Genomic DNA, 18,143 nt, shown 5'->3' with positions numbered 1-18,143 from the left:
TCAAAATCAAACTACAGTGGCACACATAACAGCCTAAATTAAGACCATAATCTAATTTCCGGTTCCGTCTGGAAAGCGAGGTTAGACTGTATCCAGTGTGACTGCTGAGAGCCGCTTTTTATTGCCTTATTGTGGAGACAGCCGCTCCCCGGCTCCTCCTCACACATGGATGGTTGTAGTGTGAGTGGATTAGGCGGAGAAAAGCCGCCTGTGTGAGGGAACCGAGCCTCCTCCTCCGTGGGTGAAGGGGAGTGTCCTCGCTCGGTCACTGAGCTGAGTCGTCACTGATCGGGGCCAGGCTAAAGCTTTGACTGACAGCAGAGGATGAGCGCTTTCTCCAGGCTACTGTGAGACCTGTGGGGCAGGGGTGGGGGGGTTTGAGCCCATTTTACCGGGACAGGACCACACGGGGATACTGGGTAAGTGATTTTGTTCATTTTTGTGTATGCTTGTGCCTCGCTCATGTTTTATTTTCCTCAGAATGACCCTCCGCCGTGGGCCTACACGTGGCCGTGTGTTCTCTCGGGCTAGGCATTTACAGGCTACTTTGGATTACAAGCGCTAACCAGCTGAATCCAGTTACATTAGCAGGCTGGCTAATAATAACCAGCTGATACTGGCTGGCTGAATTGGCTCGTTCGCTGGCTAGCGGTTACAAACAGCCTTTTTCAATCAGTGACAAGTTAGAAAACCAACGAGGAACGCACGGTGGCACGAAAGAGCAGCTGATGATAAAGTAGTTCAGATGAACTTTCCTTTTTTTTAATAAGGACAGCGCGCCGTGAGGCTAACCCTGTTCACGCTTCCCATGCCTTTCACACGGGGGACATGCGAGCTAACTAATGTTAGCTACACGGCGTCTCTGAAGTTGAATGGGAAGCGAAACATGGCGCACATGTGCCGCTGCTCGTGTTTTAACGTTGTAAAAGGAGTGTCCGCTTTAACCACTGTCCGCTAAGTTATATCAGTTTCTGTAAGTTACATTGTAGCCGCGGATTTAGAGGACAGTGCGTGGCCCGGGGGCAGCGTGTGTCCGCGAAGTGGCCACAGGTTGTGACTCGCTGTTGAAACTCAATGAACTTGCGTAACGTAACGTAATGTATATGCAGTGTGAAGCTCGTTAGTTTCAGATTTGCCCACTTTCTGTTTGAAGCCTTTAACTTCCCGTTCCACCTTAAATGGTGCAGCGGTTCCATTCTGGCTAAAGTACAGCCGCCACAATGAAACTGCTGCGCCATTTAAGGTGGAACGGAACATTCGAGTAGGAAGTCGATTTCAGCCTTTTTTCAGGAGAGCAGTGCAAGTTAGATTTGGCTGAATGCCTCCAAACGTTAAAAAAAAACAAAAAAAACACAAACAAACAAAAGAACCACAGCTCCATTACGCGAAGTAAGGCTAGTCCCTGTGTGTGTGTGTGTGTGTGTGTGTGTGTGTTTGTGACTGTCATTGCAGTTTTACGGCTTGTGTGTGTGTGTGTGTCTGGTCCCAGCTTGTCTCAGCTTGTGCACCGCACCCCTACACTCTGGGCCTTTTGTGCCAGAGGGCTCATACACCCTTGAAAAAAGTTCTACTCTTTATTAAAAGGAATGGTTCTATTTAAAACCATGAGTTCTGCACAGAACCATTTCATGCTTAAATGATGCATGATCAAAAGGTTCGTCAGATTGATGGAGAATGTTTCTATATAGAACCTTTATAGGTATAGAACCTTTTATATGGTTCTATAAAGAACCTTTATATCACCATAAAGGGTTCCTCTATTGTTATGTCAGACTTGTAACAATAGAACAGGAGGGCACATCTGTGGTCCTGGAGGGCCGGTGTCCAGCGCAGCTTGGAGGTTTACCTACTCAAACACACCCACTAAACCTGGCAATGATGAGATGAGTGAACTCGTGTGTTTGAGCAGGTAGATCACTAAACTGTGCTGGACACCGGCCCTCCAGGACTGGAGTTGTGGACACCTGCAGTGGAAGAACACTTTTTGCTATATAGATCTATTTTTGAAAAAGGACCATATGCAACACATTCATCAATCTGAAGAACGCTGTCACCATTCAAAGAACCATTTAAGCACAATTTAAGATGATTGTATAGAACTCATGGTTTGAAATAGAACCTTTACTAAAGAACGTTTGAACATCCTGCTCTTTCTAATAAGATGTGGGTTGTAACTAGTCATATTTGCAGTCCAATCAAGTGAATTCAGTGCTGAGCAGGATTTTGAGTAGGACCAGAGAGAGAGAAATGGACAGGTCAGGGAAACGTCAGTTTATCAAGGTTTAGGATGGTGTAAGATGTATAGGATAAGATTTGAGGGTATAGTGTATTCAATGTAAGTAACATAACATCTATGTTTAGCACTCTGCATGTTGTGACTTGGAGGATTTATTGGCTGTTTGACACCTAACTAGACCGAAGCCTTACTTCATCACTTGCACTCTTGACCTTGTAATGACTTCTAATAGGATTAAACTTCCTTCGTCATGCTCAGTTTGTGTTATTCACTTGCTTGTCTAGATCAAGCTGCACACCTGACCTCCTTAAGCTTTTCGCTGCAGGAGACGTAGTAAGAGGGAGTACAGTGACAACAAGTAGAACAACACCTCATGCTGGGCTAGCATGACTGTATGTTCTGTAGAAGTAAAAAGGGAGTCATGTTGTTGAACGACTGTTTAATGTGGACTATTGCTCCTTCACATTTGAAACATGGTCTGATTCAGCTGATGTGTAGTGCGTGATAATGTGAGATGAAGGTGTTGTACTTTTTGTTAATCATGTGTTTCAGACTTTGAATCATACAGTGAATCATACAGTTTTTCACTGCTTGAAGAGTAGTGTATGTGTGTGTATGTATGTGTGTTTAGCTTAGCTAGCTAGCCGTTACAGCCACCAAGAGGGTCATTACATAATATAGGTATAAATACTGAGATACACACAGCTCAATAATTGAAAAACACTATGATGAACAAGTTGCAAAAATATTTTTTTAGGGTGAATCTCCAGAAAACTCCGTCAGATAGCTGCGAAAGTATGCGGATGACGTTACGGTAACATAAGATGACTTGAGGCATTATGTTAACTACACTTTTGTTACATTTGCATTTTCTCTTTAAGTTGTGTCCTCTGATCCTTTATTTATTGAATGTACATATTGTATACAAAACATTCATTGGTTGAACAACTGGCTGTTCAGTACAGTCATCCTCCATGTTTCTGTACTTTTGAAACCATGGGCTCCAAGTGAGACAATTCTAAAAAAGTGAAACCTCAGTAGGGTTAAGAATTAAAATGGATCGTAATGCCAAGAGTTGAACAAAGAATGTATCTCTCCCTTTCTCTTGTTCAAAGGCTTTAAGAATGCTTTGTGAGTTGTACGCAATAAACGAATGTCACATATTTTGAAGCCTCTGCCTTGAGCATAAGATTTCCAAATTAATCAAAATGTTCAAAATTGTCTTGCTCATTTCTACCATCATTTTCCACAGTCTTAGGACAGAGTTTTTTTTATTTCCTTAAGCCTCATTACTAACTGAAGTGTTTGCTCAGAATCTGTGAAGGCACGGAGTCTGGATTAAAAGTTGTTCTTATTTGCCTGGGGTGAGGCTTTGATTTGTTTGCTTAAATGAATGCAGCATTCAGAACAATGGAGAGTTTGCTAGCCAGTTCACATCATAGGGTGCTAGAAGATGAGATCTGACAGGTTTTTATTTAAAAACGCAGTTATCTTAGTTGTTCGCACACTGCTTTGTCTGTGAAGCTTACAGCTATACAATAGCACCGTACTCGCCAGGTTGCAGAATTCTGCCGAATGTTCTTATATCATATGGAACGTACATAGTCATAGAAAAGGTGACAAAAATGTGTAGGCAGTGAGAATTAGTTTCAGGTATTTAAGGGAAGAGTTTGTCTAAGAGTGTGGCACGCCAAAGCAATGAGTTACAAATCCTTATTTTAATTTTTGCTCAAAATGCAGAGGGTACACTTAAAGACCTGAGATGCTCTGTGATGGTTTATATAATATGCCTGAAGGACTGGTCTCCAGGGACTCTCATCTTGGTACAGAGGAATGATTAGTTATGTGTAAACATCTGTATTTCATTTCATAGGGCACCATAATTGTAGTATTGTAACTCCAAACTTGTTGTCTGTGAAACTGCCTTTCATTTGTATTTTTTTCTTGTCAAATCAAACTTGGGATTGTTGAATAATTCAAAGCTGTTCTTATTCTGTTTGATCCATGCAAGTGTAAAAAAAATGCACAGAAAGCTCCACTTTATTGTAATAATGGCAGTAGTGATGATATTATGTACATTCGTGGACCTGTGAGAAGGCACGTTCTGATCTAGAGGTTTTGTTTCTGTCCAGTTCAGGTGCACTGGTCTCATTCTGATTGAAGACCTGCAAAGGTTTTGTCTAAACTGTGAGCTTGACCTGTGCTGTAGGAATAATGACTGTTGCCAGTGCCAAGTCTGGTACAGGTAAGCAATTGAAGAAGAGATATAATGCTAGGGATGCACCGATATGGGAATTATGGTCCGATGCCAAAATCCAATATTTTTTTATGTCCGTATCTGCTGATATCTGTGCCAAAGATAAACATTTATTAATTGTAAAAATAAGGTTACAAATTCAGTACAATTAATGAAATTCAGACATTTTAGCACAGGAAACCAGCATCACCTAAACTTCTAGAGGAAAATATGTATATCATCAGATACCACTTAGAAATATTTTGATCAGAACAAAACATCTGTTGATGCCGATATTGATATGATTCCAATATCATTGTGCATTCCTATAAAATGCTTCATGAATCTATTATAGGCCTGTATGACCACAGCAAGACCTTGAAGAAGTCCCTTCAGTGGCATTATTATACATGAAAGTGATTTTTGAATGAGAATGATTTTGAATGTCAAGTGTTTGACAATATAATAATTTCAGTCCCGTTATTCATGGCCTTCAAGACCATATTGATGTTTTATCACAGAATTACACCTGAAATATAGAACACATGAGATGGACTAAGCCATCCTTCCAACCCAGAGTGATAACAGCCTGTCGAGGGCATCTAATAAAGTGATAAGTTTGACAAAAATTGGAATTAACACGCTGTTCCCCATTTACCCCGAATTTAGTCAGTCTGCCAAGATTTGATGTCTGAAGTTTGTTTTCTTGGTTTTGCGTTGGAGCTGTACCAAACAGGACAGCAGATGTCTTGGCTGATCAGTTATGTCTGGGGTAAGGGGATTGTGTACATTTTTATTTTTTGCCAAACTATGACTCAAACAGAATTGAGCAAAGCACATATATCAACAGGGAGAGGAGACAAGTAATCAAACACTTCTGTTCTTGTTATCTGACATATTACCTGCGCATTGACTTTGTACTTAAATATGATCAAAAAGTATGTATTCATCAACAAAAATGTTAAAAAATTGATGGGGAGAAAGTATTAGTGCTGTGATGCAAAGCCGTTTTAGCAGTTACAGCTTTAAGAAGTAATTAACTTTTTGCCGCACTGTGGTTCAATTTTGGCCCATTCCTCTCTGTCCTCATTTCCTCAAGGTTATAAGGGACGCTCTGATGGACTCGCAATTTCAAAACTCCCGTTAATTTTTCAGTTTCTGGGATTCAAGTCAGGAAAGGCCAAGCAAGTACCTTTGCTTCCTTTCCGAGAAACCAACCTTGAGTTGGCTGCATGTCCATGTCCATCAAATGTCCATCGTCTCTCCAGATTGAGTTTCTCTTCACTTCAGTGACATGTAATGCCCTAGTACCATTTGCAGAAAAGCAGTCCCGTTGTGATGCTCCCACCTTCGTACTTCACTGTGGGCATGGCGTTTTTTTCTTAAACATGTTCTTGAGAAAGGTCCTAAGAAGAGATCTATGTTAGATTCATGACGTGTTTTTATACCGCCGAATTGTTCGCATCTTTGTGCTGTTGTGTGTATAGATTCTGTTTGTACCTAAGAACAAATCCCACATAAGAAAAAGTAAATGTCAGAATCTTTATGAAAACTGCACTAGTGGGTTTTAAGAAGAAATTTAGTCTCAAGAACATTTGTCGAATGAAACCTATTGTTCTGAAAGAGTTCTGATTTGTCTAAATGCTTGTGTGCAAAGTTTAAACATTCAGCGTTCCTTTTTAACAGGAGTGTTGCATGAGGTTTAGGAACCAAGATAAAAGCAGTGCAGTCGCTTACTGTTACGTGTGTAAGTGTTGTTCCTGCTGCTTTCAGTTCGTCCTGCAGCTCTTTTTGAAGAACTGCTGGCTTCTCTCTTACCTTTCTTGTTTTTAGTCTGAGAGCATGTTGTGAAATCTTGGGCGAAGCACCTGTCTGGAGGCAGTTACTTGTGATTCCATGAGCTTTTCGATTGCATATTATTAAACCAATTGTATTGTCAGGAATGTTTAAGGTCTTTGTTAAATTCTGTAGCTTTTTCCCTTCAAGTGTTCTTTAATAACGTTGCCCCTGAAAACTTCAGGAAGCTCCTTAGCCTTCAGCATGATTGCTACTTGTTGCGTAAAATCTTCCCAGCGGCTTTATACACCAGGTGCAGTATAAATGTCTTGAACCAAAAAATGTCTGAATGCTTGTTTCCTCTCACTGTATGCAGTGCTCTCCTTTAAGCTCAGACAGCTGTCTTAGAGTGTAGCTTGAAAGGCAAGTTGACTGACTGCATGTTACGGTGGAAGCACTAGTTAACCCTCACCCCCCTCGGCTGGTTCTTATCTCATGGTGTTGGAGACCGGGGTAGTGGGTGGGAACGGGCACTGGGATTAACACAGAACAGAAAACTGGAGAAAAATTGTGAATATGAATGGTGAATATTGATTAGTGAGTATTTTTAAGTCTTATTTAGAACTACTACAGGATTCAACGCTCAAGGGTAGGTGCTCATGAAAAGGAGGCTGGAAGTGAGTTTACAGGTTGCGAGTGTGAACCTTTTTTTTGTCATTGAGTTTCTGCTTTCCGAAATGAAATAGTGTGTTGTGTTATTGTAAGGTTTCTTGCCTTGCTGTGTGAAAGGTCTCTGTGTAGGCGTTTTTCACCATGGAAATGGTTACTGTTAGCAGTATGGTAATGAAGTCACTTCGTGATGAATCGGCCCATTTTGAGCCACTCAAGTTGTTTGTCATGGCTTGAGTGTTTTTGGCGCGTTAGTATTGATTCACTGTTTTGCCACTCAATTAGTGGGAGACCGTAGATTTTGTGGTGCAGTATGAAATGTTGCTGTCTTTTAATGTAGTTCATTGAGATTTGGCCAATTTTTTTCTTCTGTGGTGAAGAAAAGCACACACATCTTGATCTACAGATGCTGTGATTTACAGGGTGTGAAACGTTCAAGATCATTTGAAGATCAGTGAATAAGGGTTGCATAATAAAACAAGAATGTTTCATTTAATTCTTAAAGCTGATGTCATTCTTGAAATGATTTTTTTTAAATAATTCTTATTTTTTTCCACACGCTTTGCATATAAGAACCATCGGTTTCCAGTTATTTATTATTGACTTCATCAAACATTTTTTTCTGTGTTTAGGGTGATACAACTAATATTTCAGTGGTGGATAATGTCTGTTGTGAACATTTGGTCTACAATGGGAGATCCAGCTTTTTGAAACTTATCTGCAGATTTTGTTAGATTTTTATTGTATTTTGTCATGGCAATGCTGAACGCGTACAGAGTTTACCCACGTTTAATAACTAAAAAAACCAAAAGGGTTGTCTGTATTTCTTATTGTTAGCATGTCTGTGTAGATAGATATATTTGTCACTCAGTTACGCAGTGGTTCAGTGGTCATGGCAGCACAGATGCATCCTGCTGTCCTCTAGTCTCACTGTGACCATTATCTATGCTAATGCAGGGGGGGATGATGATGTAGCATTTTTTTAAAGCCAAACAAAAATAATAAAAACATTATTTAATACTAAATGGCTAGAATGACTTGATTACGATGGCACTTCATATCAGCATCCAAAAACAAAATATTACAGTGTAGTGAATCATTTCACTGTCACTGAAAACTGTGTTGTCTCTTGCAGCTATGCAGCAGGTGTTGGATAACCTCAAGGAGCTGCCCACCTCCACTGGAGCCAAAGACATTGACCTCATCTTCCTTCGAGGCATCATGGAAAGCCCCATTGTTCGCTCTCTTGCCAAGGTATCCAAAGCATTGTCTGTGTATTTATTTATTCGCTTCCTGGGTCAGTGAATCAGTAGTGGTTCTCACAAATGTAATAAGCAATTGCTGATAGAAGCTGCAGAATTTTCTTGGTAGGTGACGAATGTGATGCCAGAACAGGTTTCAGAAGTGTTGTTTATGAAAAACTCTTAAACTAATATAGATTTCAGTAGCAAACATTGACTTATGCAATATATTGTGCAGCCAAAAAAGTAGGACTACTTTGCAGAGAAAAGCAGGGGAGTAATGCCCACTAGATTCTATGTTGTATTCATTGTAGAGTCACAGATCCTGTAAAAGCGAGTTTAGCCTTATTACAGTCATGTGAATTCTGTATCAGCGGGGACATGAGCTTTATCGTTGGTGTTTCTGATGTTCATACATTTCCTGATTCACTTGATTTGTAAGTAGCCTGCAGTGATGCAATTTGATTCTTACTTATATTGATATTTGGGAAAATATAATAGTGATAGTTATGACAAATGCTAGTGGATTTGGATAGAGAAGTTTAGGAATTTTCATCATGACTATTGCAAAATAGTGATGCAAGACTTGAGTGTCCTCAGTGACAGATTTGATCTGTCTCCTTAATGCCTTCTTTTGTTGTTTTTGTCTTATTTATTGTATTGGTTTTCTGTTTCTAGGGATGATTGTTGCGATTGTAGTGATTTTTGGTGTCTTCAGTTTTAATAATTGGTTTATGCCAAATCTGTGTTAATCGTTAATGGGCAAATATTTAGTGCTAATTGTGATGTGTTTTTTAAATTATTATTAATAATTCATTTAAAAAAGAAATGTGCTGAGAAGGTTAAAAAAAAACAACCCAAAATGTTTAGAGTCTTCTGATCTCCCCATATAAGTGGCAATAGAAACTAATGTCTGGATAAGCACACTATTCTTCCTCTGTAACTCCACACAGTTATTAAATTAGTTCACTATAGTGCTGTTAAAGTTACTGTTACAACTTCAGATCAGTGAAAAAGTCTCTTGGTCTGGTGTCACCCCTTCCCCCAGGCTCATGAGCGGCTGGAGGATGTGAAGCTGGAGGCAGTGCGGAACAACAATGTGGAGCTGGTCACTGAGATCCTGTCGGACATCAGTGTTCTGGCTGACCGTAATGATAGCGCAGCAGAGCTGTCCAAGATTCTCAAAGAACCTCACTTCCAGGTAAACCCCTCCTGCTATGACAATAATATACAGTGTGTGGAGTCAGAGTAAGATTGGGAATCACTTAAAGGGCCCATATTGTGCATTCTTTGTGGATTTTGTAATATTTGTTGCAGTCCTACAGTAATTCTTTTTTTCTTGGCCATGCTCCAACCTTGTTTTATCCCTAATTAAACAGGATGTTTTTTTTTTTTAAACTTCCTTTAAATCCAATATCGTAGGTCCTGTAGACTGAATATAAAACTAAAGGAGAGAAAATTAGGTCTTACCTCATTAACATAGAGCCAATCAGTGACTTTCTCCTCGTCCAACCCACTAGTCCACCAATGTATGTATGTGTGTATGTAGAGGGGTATGTGAGTGGCAGCTGCTGTAGTTTACTCCTGTAGCTCTCTGAGCCTCTTACTAATGCGTCTCTGATGTAAGCACTGGCTGCCATGGTGAGATTGTTTGTTTGTTGTGAATTTAACAACTGATTCATTATTTTTTCCTATTGATATGATATTATCTCACTCTCTGTTTTCAGTCTTTAATGGAGGCTCATGATAAGGTTGCTGCTAAATCTTATGCAACACCTCCGTCTGCGGCAAACAACACTAACGCAAGCAGCGCTTCCCTCATGCCCGCGGACACTGTGCGCATGATCAGCATCCAGAAGAAAGCAGGAGAGCCGCTGGTGAGAGAGCTCATTTACTCGTTTAAGCTCTAACAGGACTTGATATGACGTCTTGTATTGCCTAGGCACTAAAATCTTATTTTTACTGACTGTCTGCTTTAGTTTAAATGCAGTTAGTCCTAAATGAAATAAACCAAGTAAAAAGTTATACAGCATTTTCTACAGTCACCCCATCTCAGGACAGCAAAAGTGCATAGACAGACATTAATGTTCAGTAAGGAAGTGGTGTTTTAATACTTTGTTGCATGTATTGAACATGAGGCACAAACACTGATAGATACTGCATGTTTTTCCTGCTGATGCACTACTTGGTGTTCACTGTGGCAGTTTGTCTTTGGGACCTAAAATTGTGGTTGGCATCTTATTTTGTATCTGTTCAAACTCACTTGGATATTTTTACATCTATACCAACATTCTGGAAAGGGTTATTCATTAGTTGGAGTATTGTGACTCTAAATTAAAAGTTTTCCTCTGTAGTAGTGTTTCTTGTATTCTGTCAGATTTGTCTTTGCTTTATTTCATGTGTATGATTATACTCCAGCACGATTCATACTTTGCTTCCAGTGATTATTCTTTTATTCTTATTGTCATAGTCCAACATCAGACATAGACCGCAACATCAAACCCCTGTTTCCTCATAAAAAAAATCTTCAAAGTGAGCTGTCTAAATATGTTTAGAGTCCTAAAATTGCACTAGAGCAGTTGGTTGTCCTTTAGCACCTAGTGAAAGAAGTGCCTTCAAGGCAGTGTTGAATTTATGAGGTGTGGATGTGACTCCAGTTAGGGTATTATTGCTACGTGTACATGTCTTTGTGCATGCATGCAAGGTATCTAAGCTTCAGAATGTTTGGTCTCTTTTAGGGCGTGACATTCCGAGTGGAAAATGGTGACCTGGTCATCGCCCGTATTCTCCATGGCAGCATGATTGACAGGCAGGGCATGCTGCACACGGGCGACATCATTCGGGAGATGAACGGGCGAGAGGTGGGCGGAGACCCCAAAGCGCTGCAGCAAATGCTAAAAGATGCCAGTGGCAGCATCACCCTCAAGATCTTACCCAGCTACAGAGACACGCCCCCTCCAGCAAAGGTGAGTACAGGAGGAACACCAGCCAGATGCACTGCTGTTATTTAAAGCGATTGTAAGGGCAAAAATGTTAAGTTTTTACAATTTTTTGCCTTAAGTCAAATGTAGTAATTTCATACAAATACATGAAAGTGCTGGTAAAATTCAGGCGTAAAGAAGGCTGCTACTAATACTGTTACCTATACAACGTGCTAGGGATGTTAACCGGCAACGGATCATTAACCTATAGGGCTAAAATCAATGATGTGGCCCATCAGAACATCAGTCATAATCCTGATAGTTCTAGCTCTGAAATCAGACTTGCCAAGCCACATTCAAAGCCATTGTGAAATGCTTGATAAATGCAGAGCGCACACATAAATGGAATAATTTTTTTATTATTATTTTTTATTATATTTTCACCCTCATGACGAACATGTAGCTTTGCTTGACTCTACACATAATTCTGTGCAACTGTAGGCATTTGTGTAAATGTGCGTGCACAGTTGATTTGACAGTGCAACAGATGTTGGCTACTAAGTAAACACAGCTAGCAAGTAAGGTGGCTAATAAGTCAATTTGGTCACTTTAGGCTTATATTTTTACTAGTTTCCAACAATGGACAAAAAAGGCAGTTAAATTGCTAATTGCAGTTATTTATGTCACAATTAATCGTCAGCTAAAATTTCATGATCATGACATCCCTAAATGCTTAACAACTCAATGTAGTATCAGGCAAGTGTGTGATGATTAAGGCATGCAGTTTACGCAGTGCTAATGGGCTGGCTGTATATGCTTTCATTACTTGTTAGATTAATTTGCTTTGTAACTTTAGTGCAAAACTAATAAAGCAAACATCATCCAACATACATCAACAACATCTCTTCATTTGTGGCAAAAAGACATAAATTTTTTTTTCTTGCCAAATTATAACTTTAATGGTAATCATTTCCGCTTTAGATGCTTGCCTGAACAAGAAACGTCCCACATAAAAGTATGAGTTTTGTTAGTTCCATCTCTGCACAGGTTGCTCCAGTTGGAGATTGGCCTGAGACTGAGAGTTAGCACTGAAAATCTGAAGCAACTATAAATTCTGCCTGAAGTACAAAATGTGTCCCATCTGCTGTTTAGAGTTATTCCTTCTCTGCAGTGTGTTAGAGAGGGAGAGGTCCTAAAGATTGAAAGCTTTATCTTAACTGTTGTACATGAGTGTACATCTGTGATTTTTGACCACGGTCTAGTCTTCTACCGGACTTGGCTGTGTTCTCCTTACTTGGCTGTAAAGAGGGTGCAGTAGTGAAGTAGTGGGCTGCTCCTACCTGTCACTAAGAACGAAGAGAGGCTTGCCCTCAGGGTGACTCAGAATGCCACCGGACTGAAACTGAGCCTGCCGAGCCCTATTAATAACACGCTCTGTGCTATGTAGGGCAGGTTGGAGGAGAGAGCTAGAGAGAGGGACATGGACACGGACACACACACACACACACACACACACACACATATATACACGCACACACTCTCTCTAAGGAGTCTGGGGAGCGACTGAAATAGGCTAACCGAGGCCTGTAATTTTCTTGCAGAAAAATGCTCTAAGTGTTGGTCTAAATCTGTATAAAACACGCAAGTACGTTCTTTGTGAATGTTTCTGTGTGTGACACGCTCAGCCCTATATGACACATACATGCAGTTCAGTGATAGGAAGCACCACCAGAGTGGTCCCAAACAGGAGAACGGTACTTTGACATAAGAGAGTCAGTAGCATGGTTTCTCATGCTTAAGTGCACTTTGCTCTGTTTCACTGTGTTTGCAGAACAGGCAAAGTCTGTATGTTGACAGTATGCACTGCATCAGGGGCCGAGATTAGAAAGCCTATAAATATTTCTTCTGAAAACATGCTATGCATTTTGTGTTGACATAGACTTTTGCAGCTTAGCATAGGGCTATATGATATACAGAGTAGCTTCTGTGGAGACTAGTTAAAAATTGATGTGATATTTCCTTTAGTGTGTTATAGTATTAATTTGTAATTCTTTATGTAGACTAAGGATATTCTTGTCTCCTATCTCAGTTAAAGGCGTTAAAGCTATTTGATTGAGAAGAGCTGTTGGTCAGTAACAAGTTAAATTGAATGAAATTAACAAGGACTTATGGACTGCTAGTGCTTGAAATTGTCTTTAAAAAATCAGAGTAAACTTTTCTTTAGCCTAACACATATGACAGATTGGTAAAATTAAAGCTTGGATTGTGAATTATACAACCCCTCACCATAAACACGCCCACTCGCACACACCATCTGCTCCATAAACAAAGACAGCTTGTGCAGATGTTAGCCAATAGTCTTTTCAGCCTCGGCCATCTTTCAGACTCCATTCTACGATTACAAATTTGTTGCTTCATGTTTCGTTATTTTTGAAGATTTTTTCTATTTCACTTGTTTCGTACTTGCGCTCTAAAGTAAAAAGTTGTTTCGAACTCTTTTTCTTCGTCAGGTGTATTTGAGACCTCATTTCAACTATAACCCTGACACAGACAATTTAATCCCATGTAAAGAGGCTGGACTGGCCTTCTCTAAAGGAGAGATCCTGCACATAGTGAACAGGGAGGACCCCAACTGGTGGCAGGTTGGTAGCACAATTGAAAATTTCTGAAGCTTTTTGTTTAACTTTACATCTTTTGAAGCTTCTTGTGAGCTACCATACACAACTAAAAGATCTTTGATGACATAATGATATAAAATTGGTACAAAATGCTAGTGTTTAATAGTAAGTTTACAAAACATAAACACTTCCACAGTTGCTTTATTTTTTTTAAATAAAATATTAGAATAGTTCAAGATCATTGCCATGGTGTTCAAGCTATTGAAATGCAGTGCTGTTTGTCCCTCAGGCTTGTAGTGTAGTTGGTGGCAAGACTGGACTCATCCCAAGCCAGTATTTGGAAGAAAAGAGGAAAGCATTTGTACGGAGAGACCTGGACGGATCTGGTACAGTATGAATGTAGCTTCTATGTACACCTCTTAAACTAAAATAATCTCTAAGTGCTGTGATAAGCTCAATAGGAAATGTGAATTTGACCAGGTGAATTTGTCTATTAAGACATAGACTTACTGCCTAATGATCTTTTTTTTCCCCAGGAATTCTCTGTGGGACAATAACTGGAAAAAGAAAGAAAAAGAAAATGATGTACCTGACAGCAAAGAATGCAGGTTAGCGCAACCTGGACATTTCTTCATATATCGCATGAAAACACAGGGAAAAGTCTGCTTTGGAACACCAAGGCCCACATGTTCACGTCTCCATGCTCATATTCTCTTTATGTCTTTCATTTACTCGCTCCCTTGCTACTCCCTTTCTGCTCTCATTTACTCCCTCTCCCTCCTTCAGAATTTGACCGGCATGAACTACAGATCTATGAGGAGGTAGCTCGGATGCCTCCATTCCAGAGGAAAACGCTGGTTCTGATAGGTGCACAGGGGGTGGGACGCAGAAGTCTGAAGAACAGGCTGATAGTGCTGAACCCTTTACGCTTTGGCACCACTGTACCCTGTAAGTTCACAAACTCTCTGTGGATTATAACACCACACTCAACCGAATGCTTGCTGGTCAAACTGGTCAAAATAAAACAGTTTTTGTTCTAAAAATCTGGTTGGCTGAGCCATGATCCAAGTTTGTTATAATACTGAATATACAGACAGTTATGACTGCACACATCATCTATGAATTTTGTTCCAAAATTAAAGTTCAATTAATGTGGTGAAATCACTGTAATGTGCAACCTTTACTGGATTTTTGCTTCATGCATAACCATAAAGTACTACCTTTTAGAGTTTGCATTGCTTTAGTCTTCAAGTCAAACTGTGGTAAAATATTAAGCCCTTGCTCGACTCTGTTGCTCTCTTTATCACCCCAGTCACGTCTCGGCGCCCGCGTGATGAGGAGAAGGATGGTCAGTCATACTGCTTTGTGTCCAGAGCTGAGATGGAGGCGGACATTAAGGCTGGCCGCTATCTTGAGCATGGAGAGTATGACGGAAACCTGTATGGTACCAAAATAGACTCCATTCATGAGGTTGTACGCACGGGACGCACCTGCATTCTGGATGTCAACCCGCAGGTAAGGAGAGCATGGATGTTTTGTGCATTGAGCGGTTATTAACTACTCCAAGCTATGCATCTTTGGAAAATCCAAAATGAACATTTAATGTAAGTTATTTATTGGCAACAGCTCATTAAAACTATATTTCTTTATGTCTCCACTTAAGATGAGAGTTTATGATGGATGGGTATGCTGTATGCTGTGATAAAGAGCTATACACAGTGCTTACTGGAAAGGGTTTGTCATGAGGATGATTTGTGAATTCCTGGCACTGCATAGGTCATTAAAATCTGGCTTCTACATCCAAATAGTGTATTAAATGTTAGATAGGGAGTCTGGCAGCATTGACTGAATATAAATGGTGTTCTATTTGACATATAATGCAATATTTGGGTATACAAGCTATTAATTCATGATCCATTTGAGATTCAGCAACTGTCTTCGGTGTGATTCTAAAAGCCGCCGTCATATAAAGTGCCAGACCGAATTAATCAGCTAGGTCAAGAAAGTCTTTCCTGCTGACGGATAATATTGCTGTAATAAATAGTAGTGACATTTCCTTCCTGAATGTGTGCCTCAGGCATTGAAGGTGCTGAGAACAGCAGAGTTCATGCCATTTGTGGTCTTCATTGCTGCTCCTGAGCTGGACACACTAAGGGCCATGCACAAAGCTGTGGTGGATGCAGGGATCACCACTAAACTACTCACGGTCAGCCTCATCTCTTCCTTCTCTGAATATTGTCCCTCTAGCCAAGACATTAGAAAACACTTACAGATAAAACACTTAGTTATTAAAGGACACTCATATAAAACTTTACTGTGGCTTCTTTAATTTTTTTCTAAATGAAACACACTGATATTTGCCTCTCTCTCTTTTAGGAAACAGACTTAAAGAAAACAGTGGACGAAAGTGCCAGGATCAAACGGGCATATAGCCATTACTTTGACTTCACAATAGTGAATGATAATCTGGATAAGGCCTTTGAGAAACTGCAGGCTGCTGTGGAGCAGTTGTGCTCAGAGCCTCAATGGGTACCTGTTAACTGGGTTTACTGAACAGTGCAGCGGACCACGGGTTGCAACATTATCACCGTCATCATCCTCATCCTCATCATCGCTGGTGTCATGGACCACGGCAGGACTGACAGTGGCCAGGGTGGCTCACCATGGCCCTGAGGTCCAAACCTGCTATGCAAAGCTACACCAACCATGAAAAACTGAAGGGAAGTGTACTTATTTATTGACTTTTTTAAAAACTTTCTACCAGCAGAACACATCTTAAGACTAGCTGTTTCTTATGTTACTATCCAAACTATATATTTCCAGGGTGTTCTAAGTAGTTTTGTATATATAAGGAGAAGCTGAAGCAAAATTCATTGTTGTGATTTCTTGAAAAAAATCTTGGTACTGGAGTGCTTTAGTGCTGCTCTCATCTCATTGATCTCTGTTGTATCAAAACCTCATATAAAAAAAAAAAAAACAACTTTTTTTTTTTGGTGTTCATTTGAAAATAGCAGCTGTTCTTTACTTACATTGTGTGAACATTTTATGATGATTGGACCAACAGAAATGGTCCAAAATGAGTGGGAATAAAATTTTGTTACATTACATTAAAGTCAAGAACATTTTTTTCCCTTTTTCCTTTAAAGTTATCAGAGGTTTTGTTACCACAGTGACGAAATGTAAACACGCTGCTCAAAGAAACAACTACAACCTAAGGAAGAATGTAATTTGTTCTACTTTTGGCTCTTTTTCTTTTGTGGTGAGGGAAGTAGAAAATTTGACCCACTGTTTTGTTGTTCTAAGGTGTAACAAACCCCATAGCTTTTACATAATGTTGTATCATTAGCAGTAATCAGCTCAGCACTGTACAGTGTCTGTTCATGTAGTGCAGTGTTGGGTGGGTGTCAGTATCACACACAGTATTCATCTCAATGCCACTTCAGAGGCATGCAAAATGTAAGCTGTTAACACTTTCAGTGCTGTCACAATGATCATCTTTAGCAAATACTGCTTTTGAGACAAGTAACATAAGGTTTATCACTGTATTTTTACAATAACTGACTTAAACCTTGTACTCTTTGCTGCGTTTGGATGTCCATATGATGCATTCACACCATCCCTGTCCTTCTAGCCTACGCATTTCTTGTGGCAGTAAGCTGTGATTCTGCCCTGGTAGTCTGAAACTGTTCACCTTCCACCCTGTATCTGACCAAAAGACTCCACCCAAGAGGTGTAGTTATTCACATAATTGCTCACATTTAAAGATCTCATACTGAATGTCTTTGATATCAGTTTTGACCTGAAGCCAAAAGAAATACATTTTTGTCTTGCACTGATAAAGAAACATAATGAGAAGCTCCCATACATTGAATAATGGCTGAACAACTTGACTACGGTCCATTGAGCTACCCAAAAATCTCATATGTAAAAGTAAATAACTGGGAGTAACAGCCATTTTAGGATGATGAACCTGACGATTCAGATGAAACAGTGTCAGACTATTATGGTAGGAACAGTGTGCTGTAGTGGTTCAGCTACTGAATATGATAATTAGTAATTTATTACTATTCAGATTGTTGAATCTTAGACTGAGGTTCTCAAACTCAATTCCTGTTGGGCCACAGCACTGCAGTATTTAATGACTTCCCAACTCGAATGCACCTGTTTAAACTCCTGTTTGTTATCTTTTGAGGAGTTGAACAGAGTTGTGTTAGAAGGAAAATACTAAACTCTACAGTGTAGCAGAGGTTGAGAATCCAGTCTTGGACACATGTCTGTGTTGGTTTTCTATCTGTTGTGTACACTTGCATATATATTTTACAATAACAAACCTGTATTTTTGACATTAACAGCTGTTCATTAAATTATTATTTTTTTTGGGTAACTGTCTTATCACGTGTGGGCTAAATGTCCACTGTTACAAACCATATTTTTTGTGTAACCCAA

General features: G+C 39.8%; 1 protein-coding gene across 2 annotated transcripts; it reads left to right on the top strand.

Moving 5' to 3' along the window:
• Window positions 1-290: 290 nt before the first annotated feature.
• Window positions 291-18,081, top strand: mpp6a (membrane protein, palmitoylated 6a (MAGUK p55 subfamily member 6)). Of its 2 annotated transcripts, XM_036583149.1 has the most exons (13): window positions 301-419; window positions 4,369-4,481; window positions 8,053-8,171; window positions 9,207-9,359; window positions 9,886-10,035; window positions 10,897-11,124; window positions 13,590-13,721; window positions 13,987-14,083; window positions 14,234-14,305; window positions 14,484-14,645; window positions 15,010-15,212; window positions 15,775-15,903; window positions 16,074-18,081. In XM_036583149.1, the coding sequence occupies exons 2-13, from the start codon at window positions 4,451-4,453 to the stop codon at window positions 16,248-16,250; spliced, it is 1,653 nt and encodes a 550-aa protein (XP_036439042.1). In that variant the 5' UTR covers window positions 301-419; window positions 4,369-4,450; the 3' UTR covers window positions 16,251-18,081. The 2 variants fall into 2 exon arrangements, with proteins under 2 accessions (XP_036439051.1, XP_036439042.1); XM_036583158.1 differs by lacking the exon at window positions 4,369-4,481 and having other exon boundaries at window positions 291-419.
• Window positions 18,082-18,143: the final 62 nt, after the last annotated feature.

Source organism: Colossoma macropomum, unplaced genomic scaffold (genome assembly GCF_904425465.1).
Source record: "Colossoma macropomum unplaced genomic scaffold, Colossoma_macropomum, whole genome shotgun sequence".
Classification (NCBI taxonomy): domain Eukaryota; kingdom Metazoa; phylum Chordata; class Actinopteri; order Characiformes; family Serrasalmidae; genus Colossoma; species Colossoma macropomum.
Note: the sequence above shows the minus strand (reverse complement) of the source record. Positions and strands in the feature narration are given on the sequence as shown.

Bases quoted from the DNA above. Each gene is read 5' to 3' on its own strand.
- mpp6a (XM_036583149.1), top strand. From the start codon at position 4,451: ATGACTGTTGCCAGTGCCAAGTCTGGTACAG. The intron at 11,125-13,589 runs GTGAGTACAGGA...TTTCTTCGTCAG, and splicing joins ACACGCCCCCTCCAGCAAAG to GTGTATTTGAGACCTCATTT. The intron at 15,213-15,774 runs GTAAGGAGAGCA...TGTGTGCCTCAG, and splicing joins TTCTGGATGTCAACCCGCAG to GCATTGAAGGTGCTGAGAAC.